General features: G+C 31.1%; 1 protein-coding gene across 1 annotated transcript in view; it reads right to left on the bottom strand.

The window, feature by feature from the left end:
* The window catches only part of LOC111703322 (alpha,alpha-trehalose-phosphate synthase [UDP-forming]), a 49,718-nt gene that overhangs the window by 28,819 nt on the left and 2,099 nt on the right, over positions 1 to 18,800 (bottom strand). The window contains exons 2-13 of the mRNA XM_023475228.1: positions 17,305 to 17,572; positions 15,009 to 15,057; positions 14,499 to 14,583; positions 13,879 to 13,939; positions 13,243 to 13,293; positions 11,385 to 11,514; positions 9,711 to 9,770; positions 8,213 to 8,285; positions 6,662 to 6,764; positions 5,943 to 6,037; positions 3,789 to 3,851; positions 1,982 to 2,055 (exon numbers count right to left, since the gene is read on the bottom strand). Coding sequence (XP_023330996.1) covers positions 1,982 to 2,055; positions 3,789 to 3,851; positions 5,943 to 6,037; positions 6,662 to 6,764; positions 8,213 to 8,285; positions 9,711 to 9,770; positions 11,385 to 11,514; positions 13,243 to 13,293; positions 13,879 to 13,939; positions 14,499 to 14,583; positions 15,009 to 15,057; positions 17,305 to 17,559 — 1,099 coding nt within the window. The 5' untranslated portion in view covers positions 17,560 to 17,572. The remainder of the gene's footprint in view (positions 1 to 1,981; positions 2,056 to 3,788; positions 3,852 to 5,942; positions 6,038 to 6,661; positions 6,765 to 8,212; positions 8,286 to 9,710; positions 9,771 to 11,384; positions 11,515 to 13,242; positions 13,294 to 13,878; positions 13,940 to 14,498; positions 14,584 to 15,008; positions 15,058 to 17,304; positions 17,573 to 18,800) is intronic.

Here is an 18,800-nt window from a genome sequence, read left to right as displayed (position 1 = left end):
GCCTAAAGGAGTTACGCGCGCTTGCCGCGTTATTACAAGAGAGAACACTGCAAACCAAGATGTGCCGCGCTCTCACGCAAATATCAGACAGTATTTTTCCAATTACTACTTTTAGACTTACGTTAGAAACAAACCAATTGCATTTTTGAAATTTATATGTTTAGGTCTACAAAAAAGTATAGGTGAGTTTGTGACGTAAAACCGAAGGCCATGGCGTTTAGTCACTTTAAAATCGAAGCTTTCTAATGGTTTATACACTTTCTGGGCAGAGCGCTGCGGCCAGGACAGGCCAGGTAACAGAGCGCCGCGGCTAGAACAGACTCTCTTTCTGTCTTGTAATTCAACGCGGTATGCGTGTAACTCCTTTGGGCTTCTGTCGATGTATTAAGTAGTAATTACTACTATAACATAAAGACCCTGTTCGTCTGTCTGTTTGGTTCATTATTGTAATTCCGAACATAAATCAGAAAGCCCTTGACCGATTTGCCCCAAAAAAATCTATTTTTTTTTCTTCAAGGGGGGTCTGTTATGAATTTGGTTATGAAAATTATTTTTGACCTCCGGGTCCATGCAAAGCTGACAACCTTTATTTTTACATTTTTTCTTCTTTTGTAGCCCTAGTATTTAACATTTGAAAACGTGCCTGTGTCCACCTTTTGTTTAAAAGAAGTAAATGAAACAATTCCAATTTTTGCGTTCGAACATGCACAATTTATATTAGTTTGAAACCGTATTTCCTCTTTTAAAAAATAGGGCTAAGTGCCTTTAGAAGAGAATGAATAGTCTGGAAAACTATGATGAGATTATAGGTTTAAATGCATAAACAGAAGATTTACTTGTAAATCGGGTTAACATATGCATAAAATAAATAATCATGAATAAATAAAATTTTCAAAAAAATGTACTTTTGAATAGTTTGTCTTTCCTTCTGTTTAAGGTTTCAAAACATTAAAACGGCAAAAAACAAAATTGCAAAACTCATTGAAACGGCTGAAACGAATTGCAAAACTACCAGTTTTTCTTTTGGTTTGATAATAAGTGATTCAAAGGTTGCAAGCTCTCACACAAAAATCTATGAGAATTTTTCCAATAATTTGTTTAACTGAAACTAAATTAACTTTTTTAAATGTTTAAAAGAATAAAATTTAGTTTGTAAGGTAAAAAAGGCCACGCATTGTGACACTTCTTGAGAGTAGTTTGGATCTCTGTGAACAAAAATGATTTAAACTTGCTGTTTTATTCTTAAAGTGGAAAATCTAAAAGAAATCGTATTTTTTTCCGTAAGAAGACTGGTGCGAAGCCCCCCTAGGATAGAGTTTACCTAGATGTACAGGAGTCCATGTACTAGTTCCATATTTACTGTTAATAGAGTTTACCTAGATGTACAGGAGTCCATGTACTAGTTCCATATTTACTGTTAATAGAGTTTACCTAGATGTACAGGAATCCATGTACTAGTTCCATATTTACTGTTAATAGAGTTTACCTAGATGTACAGGAGTCCATGTACTAGTTCAATATTTACTGTTAATAGAGTTTACCTAGATGTACAGGAGTCCATGTACTAGTTCCATATTTACTGTTAATAGAGTTTACCTAGGTGTACAGGAGTCCATGTACTAGTTCCATATTTACTGTTAATAGAGTTTACCTAGGTGTACAGGAGTCCATGTACTAGTTCCATATTTACTGTTAATATAGTTTACCTAGATGTACAGGAGTCCATGTACTAGTTCCATATTTACTGTTAATAGAGTTTACCTAGGTGTACAGGAGTCCATGTACTAGTTCCATATTTACTGTTAATAGAATTTACCTAGGTGTACAGGAGTCCATGTACTAGTTCCATATTTACTGTTAATAGAGTTTACCTAGGTGTACAGGAGTCCATGTACTAGTTCCAAATTTACTGTTAATAGAGTTTACCTAGTTGTACAGGAGTCCATGTACTAGTTCCATATTTACTGTTAATAGAGTTTACCTAGGTGTACAGGAGTCCATGTACTAGTTCCATATTTACTGTTAATATTATGAACCATCGTCTCTAAAGTTTCCCTTAACAAAATTAAGGTTATATCCATAGATTAATAACGATACAGATAGAACACTAGATGTATGGTTTCCAACGCAATTCTGCGCCATTCCGTACAATTCCGCGCAATTCGAAGACAGTTAATCGCCATTCCTCGCAACGGAATTCCGATTGAATCCCCTAACTAGATGTCGTCTTTTCAAGATTTAGGGATTTTTCGTTCACAATGGCCTTGAGGCAGAAGCGGAGTTCCGCGCAGGCAGCGTTGAAATACGAGACAGACAGAAAGCATGCGCACAAATCCTTTGGGCCTCTCCCTCAATTGGTTATTATGAACGAAAAACCTCTAAATCATGAAAAGACGACATCCAGAGTTATCTGTACCGTTATTAAGCTATGGTTATATCTGTCAATAAGTAGTGATGGGTTATCGTTTTTCGGTCCTTTTTAGGTACGTTTTAGGTACGTTTTAGGTACGTTTTAAATACGTTTATAGGTCCATTTTAGGTACGTTTTAGGTACGTTTTAAGTACGTTTAGAGGTCCATTTTAGGTACGTTTTTTGGTACGTTTATTTGTCCGTTTCAGGTACGTTTTTACGTAAGTTTTGAGTCATTTAAGGATTTGTGACGTTCAAAGTGCTTCACAATTTGAGTTATCTCTCACAATGCATATATTTCCTTTTATTACATTTTTGAACTTTTTTCTTTGATCGAAATCATTAACCAAAACCATTTTTCTATACGGAAATCAAAAAATGGTTTTACTAATCGTGTTAAAAAATCTTTTGGTTTACATTTTTAGCAAGAGTAAATATTTAGCAAAATAAAACTTCACTTGTCTGTCTGTCTTTAATTGTTTGTAGCCTAAAAACGTCCAGCAGGTCTGATCAGGTCCAAATTTTAAATAGAAATTTACGAGACCCCATTAGGGAAGGTTTATCCAAAAATTTAACCTGAAAATAAGCGATTTTGTTAAAAGTTAACAATGAATGAGTTGAGTTCAAAGGAAATCTGTATTTGAACTTAATTCTAAAAATTCCAATAGAAAATAGTAAACAAGAATAGATTTAAAAACAAGAATTTTCATCAAAAATATCTAAAGGGACATTTTACTACACAATATTATTTTGAAAAATGCCCGCTAGAAGAAAGTTTGTATTAACTGGAAAATAGTAGTCAAAAATAAATAATAAGTTTTTTAATTCACATTTTGACGGTTATGGTTGATCAATACTTTGAAAGAATATAATAAAGCTTCATGAAAAGCTTCAAGTTTGTATTTTCAAAAATAAATATTCTAAAATAATTTTTTATCAGTTGATATTTCTTTGTACAATGTACAGCATTTTATGGGTATATATCGAGAGAAAAAAATCTCACTAAATTACCCCTTGTTGAACTTTTGATTAAAGCGCAAAAAAGCTGAAGACTTTTGAATTGTGGATATACCAATCTTGATCCCATCTATTTATTAATCTGCAGATTACTTTATCGTACATTAATATCCTGGAAAGGCTCTGAAATGCAACCAATCAGAGTGTCGATTTCATAAACCGAACAGCCAATCAGAAGCTGATAAATTTTAAAATGTTGCACGCAATCAATGAGAGAGCTCTAATTGGTCGTGATCCAGGAGGGATATCAAAAAGAGAGGATTAAGGAGAAGATCAAAGGTGCCAGCAGTGGATATACAGAGATAATTTTCAATCAGGATTAAGAATATCTAATACAAGAGTGAAATAAGCAAAAGTTTACCTTAGTTGCTGTCCTTCTTCTGTTCTTGTTGGTAAACAAATCTGAACCAATGACACGGCTCCTCTGACAAAACATAGTTTAGTTTAAAGGGACTGTAAGTGTAATTTCAAGTGACCATCCAAAAAAATATGACAATGCCCGATTCACAACGCAGTACCCTTAAAAGCGTTGTCTGATAAATTATGAAATATATATCAATGTTTAAAATATTAAAAACTTAAAATTTTCAATTGTGAATTCTCTTCAAAAGGGATTCGCGCATTTCTCCTCTAAGAATTATCAGATTCAAAAACTGTTTAAGGTTGAAAAACTGCAATATTATTTATACAATATACATTATACCAGATAACGGTTGCAAGGGTATCGGTCCACTGCCATATTTGCATGGATGGTCACTTGAAATTTCGCTCACAGTCCCTTTAAATATCAAACAAGTTTTTGAGATTTCAAAACAAAGTATACGTGATAAAATAAAATATTGTTTGCAGGGCTTGAGGGCATTTGCTATTCTTTCTTTCTTATTAAATATATATAGTGAGAGAAGCCCAATATTTGGTACTGAAGAATACTTCACAACTTCTAAAAATCTTCAGAAAAGGAATATCTATCTGTGTTGTTACATTAAGGTAAATGATGAGAATGTGTAATCGTGTAAACGCGACTGACTTCCTATAAACTGTTGACCAACAAACTAATGTACTGCAATATCCGAATTGTTCAATATAGTGCTATTTGCTGATGGTAGATGTCAAAGTCTACTACAGTCCACAGGTTTACATCCTTTTCTATTTGTAGATGTCAAATTCTACTAGAAACATCGAGAATGCCTGGAAAAATCTGTATGCAGTTATAAGTTGATTAACAATCAAGAGCTGACTTTTTCTAATAATTGCAATTGCAATGAATGTTTCTAGAAAATATTTTATTATTTAAAAAGCTGACTGGATTAATATGAAACAGCATATTAAATGTTTATGAAATTAGAGTAAAATTAAAGTATAACTGTGAAGAATTCTTTGATTTTTTTTAAGTAAATACACACATATGATGAATATTGTTAGAGAAGAGTAGGGTTCAGTTAGAATTGAATATGGTTGAGGTTAGAGATGAGTAGGGTTCAGCTTGGAAAGATTTCTACTCTAACCTAAGCCCTGCTTACATCTAACCAAAGCCCTAACCTTCTCCAATCTCTATAGTCCAACAGAGCCCTACTGCTTTAAGATGCTATTTTGTTCATTTTAGATCTTCACATTTTAGATCTAATTTTACACTTCTTGGAAACAATTCATTATTTTTCATTGCCAGAAAATATTTTTAATTAAAAATAAGTTTTGGATCAAATCTACATTTTCGAACAAACTGGGAATTAGATCTAAATTTATCAAATTCCAGTGAATAAAAAATCAATAAAAATTATATCTTAAATGCACAAATGATTCTCAATTCTTTATACAAAAACATAAAAATATGCATACGGTATTAAGACTTTAACCAATAAAACCGGATCATATTCCTTCTTCTCAAATACTTTATAAAAAACAAAAGAACATTTGTACACTTAGAATATAATTATAGGTATAGAGTGGCTTGTTCTCCCTCTATAGTTTCAGATAAAATAACAGACGTGATTTCAAATATTCCATGGAAGAAGAAATACAAATAAATCTGCAAAAATTATGGATTTATGAATTTGTAAAGTGGCTTATGAATTTGTAAAACCGGATCATATTGATTCATTTCCTTTATAAAAACATTCTTTTCGGTCAGAAATTGTAAGGTAGAAATCATTACCATTTAATTTCAAAACACTGATTTTTAGATTATGTTACAGAGATTTCAAATCCCTGTTTTCTTTAACCCTGTCTGGAAATTATTATGAATTTAATGCTTTGAAATATTTTCAACTTCAAAACAAGTTTAACAAATTAAATTTGTTTTTATTTTCTTTTATGAAACTCAGTGTCAGCTCCTACCAGATTGCATCTATTATGTAAGTTTTAAAAACAAAATACATTTGATACATGAAAAGCTCACTGAGGGGATGGATGCAACTATTATAAGACACAAACTTATGAAGACACACTTATGATCCCTTGCGACAAGGATGCACAAAAAAATTACAAAAAATACAGTTTTTGTTTAGTTTTACAATACCTGTGAATATGATATTTCTCAAGAAGTTTCTCAAAAGCTTTTAACTTGTGATTTAACCCTTTAGTGAAGTCCACGCTGTCAATTCCAAGAATTGTCTAAATGTAAAATTCCTAAATTTCGACCAATGAAAAAAGAAGATAAAAAAATAAGTCCATATTACAGCTTGAATTATAGCCTGAATTTCATGATTTCATTGAATATGAAAAAATACTAAGTATCATGGGCTGATCTTTTTAAAAAAATTGTAGAGTCAAGTGGTGTGACTGTTGGCAACTGTTCAACTTTATATCAACACGATACAATGTATAGAAACTGCCAGGTATTTATCAACTTTAAAATTTAACTCCGTTTTGACAACAGTATTCCATATAAAATCTTTTTGACTAACAAGACACACGTGAAAATGTTGGTAACTTGGTCTGGTATTCAAGAAATATTAATATTTACTTTGCAGAAGTTGCTGTAAACAAATATTTTCCGTCAAATTTTTAAAAACAGCTTTTGTGGCGCATTCTTTCCATCTTCTATTTAGATTGGTAACATTTTATCTTTCTAAAGATTATAAAACAAAAACAAAACAAAAAATAGCGGATTTTAAAGCATTTTTTCGTGGAATTTCAAGATTTTATGAAAATCGAAAAAAAATTGGGTCCGATCGGCTTAGCCAGACAAGCAAAGTATATCATAGATGCAATTACTACATTATTTACTAGACTCACCGCAACATCGTCTCGAATCAAAGACGACTTTGGCGCAGATGCCGCCATTGTTTCAAATCTTGCGAACGGAACTCCCAGCGGCATAGATCGTATCTTTACATTCCTTAAACATTACAATTTAAAAACAGTTCTTTTTGTTGTTCTTCATTTCGACGCCTTAAAGTGAATTTATAAAAAATTTTAAATGATTTTATCATTCCCGGATCACCTCGATAATTTCATTGATAAACTTTTATGGTAGAAATCCAAACACGTGAATTTAACAGTTCTGCCAATATTCCAGAAACCTGTGACTTTCGATCCCAATTTGACTGATTAAACATAATTGTTTACTCTTTTTCGGAAAGACTTTTTTGCGGCATCTATGTGTTAAATGAAAAGTATGGAACAAAAAAATCCGTAAGTTTAATAATTGTTGAATTATTGACCGAAACATGTTTTAATTCAAAAAGAAGAAACCGAATGTTTATCACTGTGGTTAGTCCAGGGTGCAACGGTTGAATTGTTAAAAAATGAATTTTTAATATGAAACTTTAGAAAATTAAAATATAATTTGTTATTTTTATTATTTATTTGAAGAAACTCAGCATTCCATTCATTTCAATAAAATTGCATTGTGATTTGCAATTCCCAATGCTTTAATTCAAAATATGATCTTCATTAAATATATAATTAATTAGACGCAAACAAATATAAAATAGTCAGCTTGAAGCATTTTGATCATAAAATAACATATTAATATTACTGTACATCTGAGAACTTAAGCGTAATAATAAGGCAAGCTTGTTTGACATAATTCTTAAATAAGTTATCATAAAGATATAGTATAATCTTCTTTTAGCAGCGTTGTTGAAAGTTGGTCAGACGTATAAAATGCACAATAAAAATACTAAACATTTATATTAATCTTGAAGTTTTAATGATATAATGATTCTAAACCCAATAGTTTATATTTAGGACTGAAACACAATATTGGAAACATTTAAAACTTTTTTGAACTTTAGACGCTGAACATTTTTTTGGGTTACAATATGCAGTCTAAACTAAAGTAAACATTTACATTTGTAAAGTGTGTAAAAAATATGTCAATACATTTATGGAAATGAAATGCAATTACCACCATAAGAGTTAAACTTTTGAATCTCTATATTTACAGTGTTGTATGGCATACAAAAAATTGAACAGTATTTTGCCTTTTACTTCGTTATAACTTAAGCTAGAAACAAGACCGTCGCTGTTTTAGAATGAATATGTCTTGGGCTACAAAAAGTATAAAATAATTGGTAAATTAAAACCAAAGCTTTAAAGTCGAGGCTGTCGAAACATTTGATGATTAACTATCATAGTTATATCAGCATGTAGACAATCTGTACTATAACCTCTTTTGGATAACCCAATATGTTGAATATGATTAAAAATATTACATGTAGATAAGATTTAAACAGCGGAATTTCTGATCGTAGCAATGAGGATGATATTATCGAAAATAGTATGATGTATTGAAACTACATTTATACCATTGAAACAGAATTAAAGATGATGATGTATTACCTGCCCCCCGCATCATGTTCAACAATACGTAAACCTCGATCTACTCTTGTCCCTAGCCCTCGTTCACAACAATCTATATATTTAGATAGATAGAGTTAAATGTCAAATCTATATATTTAGATAGATAGAGTTAGATGTCAAAGCTATATATTTAGATAGATAGAGTTAGATGTCAAATCTACATATTTAGATAGATAGAGATGTCAAATCTGTGTTAGGTATTTACCCAAAGATATTTTCCCAAGCGCGACTTCCCAAGTGGTAAATTCCTAAAGGTTAGGTTAGGCGCCCCGGGCTGCAATGGGGGGGGGGGGGTCGAGCGCTGGAACTAGGATGGGCTAGAGGGCTAAGCGCTGCAGCTAGAACAGACTAAAGAACCGAGCGCTGTGGAAAGAACAGACTTGGGAAGTTTCCACTTGGGAAAATACTCTTGGAAAGTTGCCTCTTTGGGAAAGTACCTACCATCGTTAAATAAACGTAAACATTGGGATAGTCAGCGTTTTCAGGTTTTTACAATAGATCATGATGTCAAGGAGAAATCTTCAATTTGTTGAATAAAAAAGACATGAATATATTATTCGATCTTGATAAACCAGACAAATTTTTTAGAGGTACCATTGTGAATTGCACACGCCAGTCTTTTTATTAAATAGAGATTCATGTAAAGTTACATATGCACTCTATATAATGTCAAATTTTTAAAAAATGTACTTTGAGTTGACACCTGATACCTGTCCCTTTAGTAAAAGTAAATTCAACTTATATGAAGCATAAAGTCTGACCGCGTCAACCTTGTTTCACCGGCTAGTCCTGTCTAAAAAGCTAGATACAGTACAAACTGAGACTGGAAAGGTTGACCTGGCTCGGAAATTCAAATGTACTACGTCTGCCCGTCATTTTAACTCACATCGCTTATTTTCATCATAATTTTAACTTTAATTTAGATCTAAATCAAACTATTTTTCTTGTCAGGATATATTCCCATTTAATTTACTGGTTTTTATATTTTCCGCAAAATGAACAATTGATTAAATAATTTCCGGAAAAATTATAATGGATTAAATAATTTCCGGAAAAATTGTAATGCATCAACTAATTTTCGGAAGATGTATAATGGATTTGATAATTTCTGGAAAATGTAAAATGGATTTAATAATCAATCAGAGGAACAACGGGGGGGGGGGGGGGCCACCTTCCCCGAGCAACTTATAAGGGGGGCGCCGACCCCCCCCCCCCTGCAGGTTGGAAAAAAATGGTGAATATCAAAATTAAAAAAACACCATTTCACGCATCATTTATGATAAAAATGTTTATTATTTTCTCCTTTTCAATTTGGAGAATGTCAATTACACTATATACATACATACATATTTAAATAACATTTTACTTCTTTTGGGAAAACTGACAACCTAAGAAACTGTTTATTATGATATAAGCATATTAAGATTAAGATTAAGATTTAATAATTTTCAAAAAATGTTGAATGCATTATAATTACCAATAAAGTTTAAAAGATAATCTTCACACTGGAATGAGACCAAATCACTGCCAAGAATACCTAGAAATATTCAAAGGGGATGGTGGAGTTGGCACATTTGATGTAGGTTTGTTAAAAGTTAACAATGAATGAGTTGAGTTCAAAGGAAATCTGTATTTGAACTTAATTCTAAAAATTCCAATAGAAAATAGTAAACAAGAATAGATTTAAAAACAAGAATTTTCATCAAAAATATCTAAAGGGACATTTTACTACACAATATTATTTTGAAAAATGCCCGCTAGAAGAAAGTTTGTATTAACTGGAAAATAGTAGTCAAAAATAAATAATAAGTTTTTTAATTCACATTTTGACGGTTATGGTTGATCAATACTTTGAAAGAATATAATAAAGCTTCATGAAAAGCTTCAAGTTTNGGTCATTAGAGGTCATTAGAGGTCATTAGAGGTCATTAAAATTCAATTTGATTTTATTTTATGAATTTCGATCACTAATTAGGCGTGCACCCAAAAAATTGGAAGATTTGAACCAAAAATGAAGGCAGGGCCCCCCCCCCCCCTACATCAAATGTGCCAACTCCACCATCCCCTTTACATTCTAAATACAAAAAAGTTTTTTTTTCACAAACATTTAGTGATGGAAAAAACTCATTTTATTTTGCTTGTTTGTTTATTCGAATCCATAAATATCAACACGGCTAAACTCATATCCCCGGAAAAAAAAATCTTTGAAATTTTTTTCTTAATATATTATACACTGATCAAATATCAGATTTGGAATTATCAAGTTGTACAAAAAGTTGACTTGACCAAATATTAGTTAATTAAAATTTAGAACTAAATCTAACATTAACGTTAAAATCCAAGAAAAATAAATGCAAAGGCAAAAATTGGCTTGATTTGTAAGTTATATAAAGGTTTTAAGTGCTAAGTGAAATATGTGCCAAAAGCACATTTCAGCTTCTCCCATGGTCAGCTTTGGTGCAAGCACTTTCAAAACGTTTATAAATTATCTTGAAGTCATGATAAACAAACTTACCATTTCGAACAGCATATATTTAAGAGTTTTAAAATGATAAGCAAAGAAAAAAAATTATTTTCCTTTTTTAGTCCGAAAAGGTCATAATTATCACAATTATGGGATGATTATTGATTATATAGAAAATATAGGAAAGTTGAAACCCAGTACGAACATTTAATAATCAAATTACCAAACTGTTTATCATGATTGGAAGAAAATTTAAAGATGTTTAGAAAGCTATATCTCTAAAACTACCAATGGAGAAACTGAAATGCGCTTTTTGCATTTATTTGTCTTTGCGCACAGAGCTACATAACCTACAAATCAAGCCAATCTTTAGTAATTTTCTTCTTGGATGTACAAAAATTTGTACATGTAAAATATATTTCTCAATGTGAATTAATAAATAATTTGTCCAGCAACAATAAATAATGATAGGATTTTTTGTACAACTTGATAAATCAGAAAGACCTAATATTTGATATTTGGCTGGTCCGAATGGGCTGAAATATTTCAAATTTTTTTCACGGGCAAACGCTGGGGTCTTCATCAATTGTATTGTATAATTAGCTATTCTTCATGTTTCATTCAAGATATATTTTGGATCCCAGTAGAAAAATATCCTTCCAGAGGTGTATTTTTATCATAATTTACCTTGTAGAAAAATATCCTTCCAGGGGTGTATTTTTATCATGTCCCAAGGGGGAAAAGGAACATGCATGAAGAAACCTATTTTACATCTGAGATTCTCCTCCTTAGCCTTTCTCCGAACAATATCAGGAACCTAATATTTTATTCTTTATATCTACACTGGATAGTATATGTATATATATATGTCAAATGACCTAACTGCAATCGCTTTAAATGACCCAACTGCAATAGCTTCAAATTACCCTACTGCAATAGCTTCAAATGACCCTACTGCAATAGCTTCAAATGACCCTACTGCAATAACTTCAAATGACCATACTGCAATAACTTCAAATGACCCTTTTGCAATAGCTTAAAATGACCCTACTGCAATAGCTTCAAATGACCCTTTTGCAATAGCTTAAAATGACCCTACTGCAATAGCTTCAAATGACCCTACTGTAATAGCTTCAAATGACCCTACTGCAATAGCTTCAAATGACCATACTGCAATTACTTCAAATGACCCTACTTCAATAGCTTCTAATGATCCTACTGCAATAACTTCAAATGAACCTGCTGCAATAGTTCAAATGACCCTACTGCAATAGCTTCAAATGACCCTACTGCAATAGCTTCAAATGACCCTACTGCAATAGCTTCAAATGAAATGACCCTACTGCAATAGCTTCAAATGACCCTACAGTAATAGCTTCAAATGACCCTACTGCAATAGCTTCAAATGACCCTACTGCAATAGCTTCAAATGACCCTACTGCAAAAGCTTCAAATGACCCTACTGCAATAGCTTTATCGAGACGGGCGCTTTCGGATTTTTTTTATTCATTCATCGTCTGTGAACGATCTTTTGATCGTTCGGTTTATTTTCAATCGTTCCTAATAAATTGATTATGTTCTTTTTCAAAATGTCCATCTATTCCAATTGTTTTCTTACTGAACAATCGTTCCGTAAAACCGTGAAATTTTTAATTCATTAAAGTTTATCGTCAAATAAAATCGGTTCTTCACTCTTCAGTAAAATGTTTTTAAAAAATATGTTGGAAAATATAGTTTTTTGAAAAGGTTGTTCCATACAGTTTTTGCCGGATGATACACAGCATTTATGAATTGATAAAAATATGACAATTTTGGTCTAAAGGAACTAAATTTTTTCCTAAAATCAAATTTACTAACCAACATATCTGGTCGACCTAATGTCAACCTGCAGTCTTGTACGAAATTTCGCATTTCTCTGAAACAGCTGATTTTTTTTTGCACAAAACTGCGCATAAAAAGAAAATTTATGTCATCATTTTCGCATGATTTTGCGTGTGAAGTTAATACAAAGTCATATTTTGCACAAAATTGGACAATGCTCATGATAACGAAAAATTGTAATTGTTTTACAATATGGCGCATGAATACGCAATAAGTAATAAATGTGAATTAGTTTTAGATAAAAACGATTTTTTCATAGCTGCAGTATTTATAAATGAACAATAATCACATTATTATAATATTTATAGTTAAGACATTGTTAAAATTTTGGTCCCTTCCTTTCATAAAATTTTCCATGGTATTTTTTGAAAAGACGCCACTGGAGGTGCGTCTCAGTCTGATATCTTTGCACTAATCAACGTTATTTGTAAGTTGTATTTCTCTCTTGGAAAGGAATGACCTATATCCAAACAGTTAATCCACCGTTAACCAGCCAAATCTGCGAAATTTTACATTTGCATGTTTCATAATATTTCAGGACAAAAAGTCGTCTTAAAATAAAATTAGTAAACTGTCGTTAATACAAGAAAGAGGAGTGCGAAGCGTCTTAAAGCCTATTATCCAAAATTTTAAGTTTCTAAAATCAAATCTGATGTTTTCTAACCTCCATAAGATGATAATCATGGATCCAGATCAAGGGTGTACTATCAGCATCCTGGGGCAAATTAGAAGGTGAATACAAATCTTTTGATTTAATCCAGTTTACCTATTTTTATATCCGGTTACTTTAATTTCTTACTCTTATATCTTTGCAACATGATATTGTAACCTTAGAATTCTGCTAAAAAAATAGTCAAAGTTAAACTATCAAGAGTCACTTTATCAAGCTGCAAAGTTGTATAAGAGAATAATAAATAAAAAGTTTAAAACAATAAGGAAATATTGTTTTCTTTACAAACAGTATGAAATCAATAAGCTACGGTGAAGCCAATTTTAATTAGAATAAGAATACGATATTTAAATAACGTGGCCAGATTTTAATAAAAAAATTAGAAACTTTAAAACACAAAATAATCGAAGGACGAGGATTACGAGAAAATAAGGAGAATGTGGCTCGGACGCAAAATTTTTGTGGCTGGCCCTCCTCGCCTCATAAAACACAATCACATACTTTGTTCCATGTTCATTAGACAATCGAAACTTTGTTCAAAAGTCGTCTTTAAATTCCAAAGTTTTCTGGATCTACTGTATCAACCTTCATTTGATTGATAATAATAAAAAACAAGATTCGCTTTCTTTCCTTTTTCAGAGATTCTCTGAGAGCTGTGAGGGTGGCTTCTGCAAACGTGTTGTTTACCTTTCTACAACATCGTTAATTAATTGGAAATAAAAATTAATAAAGAGAAGAAAAAATGAATCAAAAGTTTAAATAAAAAGATCTTTTAATAGATTCTGCTAAGTCGTGTTTTTACGCCAAAAACTGAACAACATCGTTATAAAAGAATTTAGTCTTTACCACAAACTACAATTTTCTAAATCTTTGTAATTTTTTTCATTGTAAACTTTAAATAATTGGGCCAACAATTTGTAAGCAAAAACTAAATTTCTTTTCAATTTTTTCCCAGAAATCAAATAATTAAATAATTAATTAAATAATAATTTATTAATTAATTAATTAATTAATAATTAAATAATTAATAATAAGATAAAGATTGTTTAGAAGTTCTGTTACATAAGCTAAAAAATTTGAACAGTAAGCAGCATTTAGTTTGCGTGCTGACACACACACAATTTTACCAAGACGAATAGTTGTGTTAAAGACGAGATATTGAGCAAAAATTGAAATATGATTTTTAGAAACTTAGGGACGTGAATCCTATATGTTTTTAAGAGCAAATTTTTACTGTTTTAATGTTTTTCCTATAGGTCGACCAATCGTCTTCATCAAATGTTGCTCGATCTGCCATAGAGTGAAGTAGAGGCCATAGGGAGGATTTACAGCAACCTATGTTAACATAGAGTGAAATTGAGACTATAGGACGCATTTACAGTAACCTTTGTAGACAAAGAATGAAATAGAGACTATAGGGAGGATTAACAGCAACCTATGTTAACATAGAGTGAAATAGAGACTATGGGGGGGGGATTTACAGTAACCTATATGAACATAGAGTGAAATAGAGACCATAGTGAGGATTTACAGCTACCTAACAGTATTAACAATATATCATAGCTCTCTGTTATGAATGTTTAAATTTAAAAAAGATAAAATTACTGAAAACGTTCCTATAGAAGTAGAACCTAATACTGGAAAAGGCAATATTTTTCACTCACTTTTGTACATTTGTCACACTTTGCAATAAATAAAAATAAGTTGTATCTCAAATTTAATTTTTCTGTCTGCAGGGAGGATAAAAAAAAGTATGTTACCTCCATATGCTTGTTCTTTGTCTACTTGGCCCAGGTAAACTGGTTGTACCTGTAATTCAAACCAGTTAAAAGTTATGACCACTATATTATTAATATCTTACCAGCTGTTTTAAGTATATGAGCTATCTAGTTTTATCATATCAAAACACTGGCTGTGTATATTTAGAGGTTTGTTTCATAATATAGAATATATCTATGTGATGAATTTTATGGTGTATGTTGTAATTGTATATATTCTATTTGTAATGCTGTATATTCTATATGTAATGCTGTATATACTATATGTAATGCTGTATATACTATATGTAACGCTGTATATACTATATGTAATGCTGTATATCCTATATGTAATGCTGTAAATTCTATATGTAATGCTGTATATTCTATCTGTAATACTGTATATCCTATATGTAATGCTGTATATACTATATGTAATGCTTTATATTCTTCAAAAAGAGAGTCACTTTATATTACATGGACAGTATCAATAAATGGCTCAGTTTGTTTTAAATGATAATTAAGAAAAATGATTAAAAAATTCTCTGAAATGCTTTTTATTCTCTTCTAATCCAGAGAAAGACAAAGAATTTCTATTAAATGTGGAATCTACATTTTTTTCTTTTTAATAAGAAACAAAAAAGTTACAGATATATTTAAATAACTGAAGCAATGTTATTGGATCCTAAAATCAATATTTAACCAAAAATTGTAGTTTTAATCATAGAACTTAGATTTTGAATATTCTCATTATGTTAATAATCTATTCAAATTCTTGTAAGTATTTAAATCTTTACAATTCATAAAAACAAAGAATTTAATATTTCCTGAAAAATGAATAGATTTGAAATTAAGTTTTACTAAATTGTGCAAAAAAATGAATATTTTCTTTAAAAGACTTAATTTATAAAATCTTTAATTCAGACTTTCTTGAGATTAATACATGGCAACTTCCCCGGTCAAAAACAAGGCTGCCTCCCTTTTTAATTCGATTCAAATGATCCTCTGATTTAATAAACTATTTTGTAATCTGTAAATATTCTTATTGTTGATCACTATTATTTACTTCTTTAAATAATAAATCTATTATGATGTATCCTTAAATATTATGTCAGATGTACATGAAAAAATACTTTATAAAGATATGCTAGAATGTGTATATTCAACAATATGCAGTGCACATCTGGGGTTGGAGAAAGAATCGATGTACTCTTTGAACGAAAAGTTAACTCAGCTTTTAAAAAATATTTTAGAATGGTCCTTTTTTCTGTTAAAATAGTTTTAAATGCATCTTTAAAAAATTCCTTAAATGTTTTTCATCCCATTTCAGACAAGCTAAAAAGTTCTTTTTAAATCAAAAATGTTTATTCTTATTGACGCACTTAAAACTTTGAGAGCTTATTTGGAAGTTAACAGTTCGAAAAAGACTAATTTGAACTTCCGTTTTCTCTTTTGAAGCCCAAAATTAGGACTACAATCTACTAGAATTTAAAAAAGAAAATCAAAAAAATTCTTTATCATAATCTTAATAAAAAAGAGTATTTCTGAAATTTTAAATCCGTGAAGTTGTGCACAACACCCCCACCCCTAACCACGGAAAATTGGGGGCGACAACCTCCCCACTGGAGAGGGGGCATATTCAAGCCCATTCAATTTGATTTTTAAGTAGGGATACAAAGAAATTATAAACAATAAAAACTTTTTATCATTAGTTTTGACAACTAATGTGAAACGTGTTGAGGTTTTTTTCTTGTTAAAGATATTAACGAAAACGATTTTTTAAAACGATTATCTTATTTGAATCGTTTTGAATATCTTTGAATATAGAAAATAACTTACATAATAAAATAAAAGCCAACTTATCGAGAATGTAATTATATAATTACTAATATTCTTGATAAACACTTTTAACGTCAAAAAACACGTCCATCCCTATTGTTACTAGGGATGGAAGTGTTACTACTTTTTTTAATAGTTTATTCCGTTCGTTCCCTAGAATGAACAATTGTTCCCTAGAATGAACAATTGTTCCCTAGGAAGAACAATTGTTCCCTAGGAAGAACAATTGTTCCCTAAAAGAACAATTGTTCCCTAGGAAGGACGCCATGACTTTGAACTGGGCGTGTTTTACAATCGTTTGTTCTGTTCGGTTTGTTCCCATGACAGAACGATTGTTCCCCAGGAAATGATGCCCGGCCAGCCCTTCAGCTGAGCGAGTTTTGAAATAGTTCATTGTATTCAGTATGTTCCCGTAACAGAACGATCGTTCCCCAGGAAGGACACCTGCAGCTCTAGTTACCTGCTGGCTAGTGAGAGCTGCAGTAGGAGATGTGTCCTCAGGATCAGGACCAGGGATAGGTTGACCCCTCTGCAACACTGAACCAGCCCAGCCGACCCATTGACCTTGACTTTCGGTCACAACATGAGCCAGGGACCTGGCCCATTCGTCCCTAGACTCAGTTCGTCCAATCGTCCCATTATCTCTCCTGGTGGTGACGAATGGCAGACGAAATGACGTCACAATCAACTCTGAGCTTGACGCTGCCTTTGACATGATTGTCAAATATCTGAAATGGTTCAAAAATTAAAGCTGTGTTAACTAAACATTGAAATCACTGACATCTTCGTTCTAACTTTTAGGAAGAAAATGGCGCTGAAGATATTTCTAATTTGTAATTGATTCATTTTTTAGAATTTAATTGTTAAAAACTTTAAAAATATATACTTTTAACTCTAATTTCTTAATCTCTATATCCACGGTGGATTTTCTTTTTAATGTTCTCTTTTTAATATCCTTGCTGGATTTCAACCAATGTTTACTAATCGATTTTACAAAAGTTTTTTAACAAAGAATGTTTGATTATAATTTTTACTAATGAATATTCTTAAAAATATTTCCTTATGAATGTTTACTAATAAAAAATTACTAATCAATAATTACTCACAAATGTTTATTATTTAATGATTACGAATAAATGGTCACAAGTAAGTGTTTACAAATAAATGTTTTTTATTAAATGTTTACTAATGAATATTCACAAATGCATATTTGCTAACAAATGTTTACGAAAAAAATGTTTACTAATAAATGAAAACTTATAAATGTTTACAAATTAATTTCGCTAATAGCTGTTTGCTGATAATTGTTTGCTAATAAATGTTTACTTGCGAATGATTACTAATAAATGTTTACAAAGAAATGTTTACTCACGATTGTTTACTATCTATTAAATGTATTCTAATAAATATTTCCTAATAAACTTTATTTATGAATGCTTACAAATGAATTTTCACTAATGAATGTTTACTTATAAATGTTAACTAATGAATGTTCACAATTAAAAGTTTTCCAAAAAAGTCCACAAATGAGTGATTTCTAATGAATTTTTGATTAATGCAAAATACATGCTCTTGGAAACAATGTATGCAGAGATTGTCCGTAAAAAATACAAATAAAATTCCTCCTTAGTCCATTATCTCTTTCTTTAAAATACAATAAATTCATGGAAAGCAGGATTTAATTTCTCTTCTCAAACCCTAGTTTTCTAATCTTTATAATTTTGCTAAATGATGTTGTAGACCATTGGTAGTTTAAATTAAATTATGAATTCTGCGTGATCTAATAGTTATCAGATTAAAAAGTTTTAGGGATAATTGAATTAGAGATATGGGCAGTATTCAGTTTCTTAAGCGAAGTTTTACTGGTAGGACTTTGTGACTTCGTTATTTCTCTAGTTTATGTTTTACGCCCAAGACACGGACAGCCATAGTACATTTGAATTTCCGAGCCGGGTC

Source organism: Eurytemora carolleeae, unplaced genomic scaffold, assembly GCF_000591075.1.
Source record: "Eurytemora carolleeae unplaced genomic scaffold, Eaff_2.0 scaffold535, whole genome shotgun sequence".
NCBI lineage: Eukaryota > Metazoa > Arthropoda > Copepoda > Calanoida > Temoridae > Eurytemora > Eurytemora carolleeae.
Note: the sequence above shows the minus strand (reverse complement) of the source record. Positions and strands in the feature narration are given on the sequence as shown.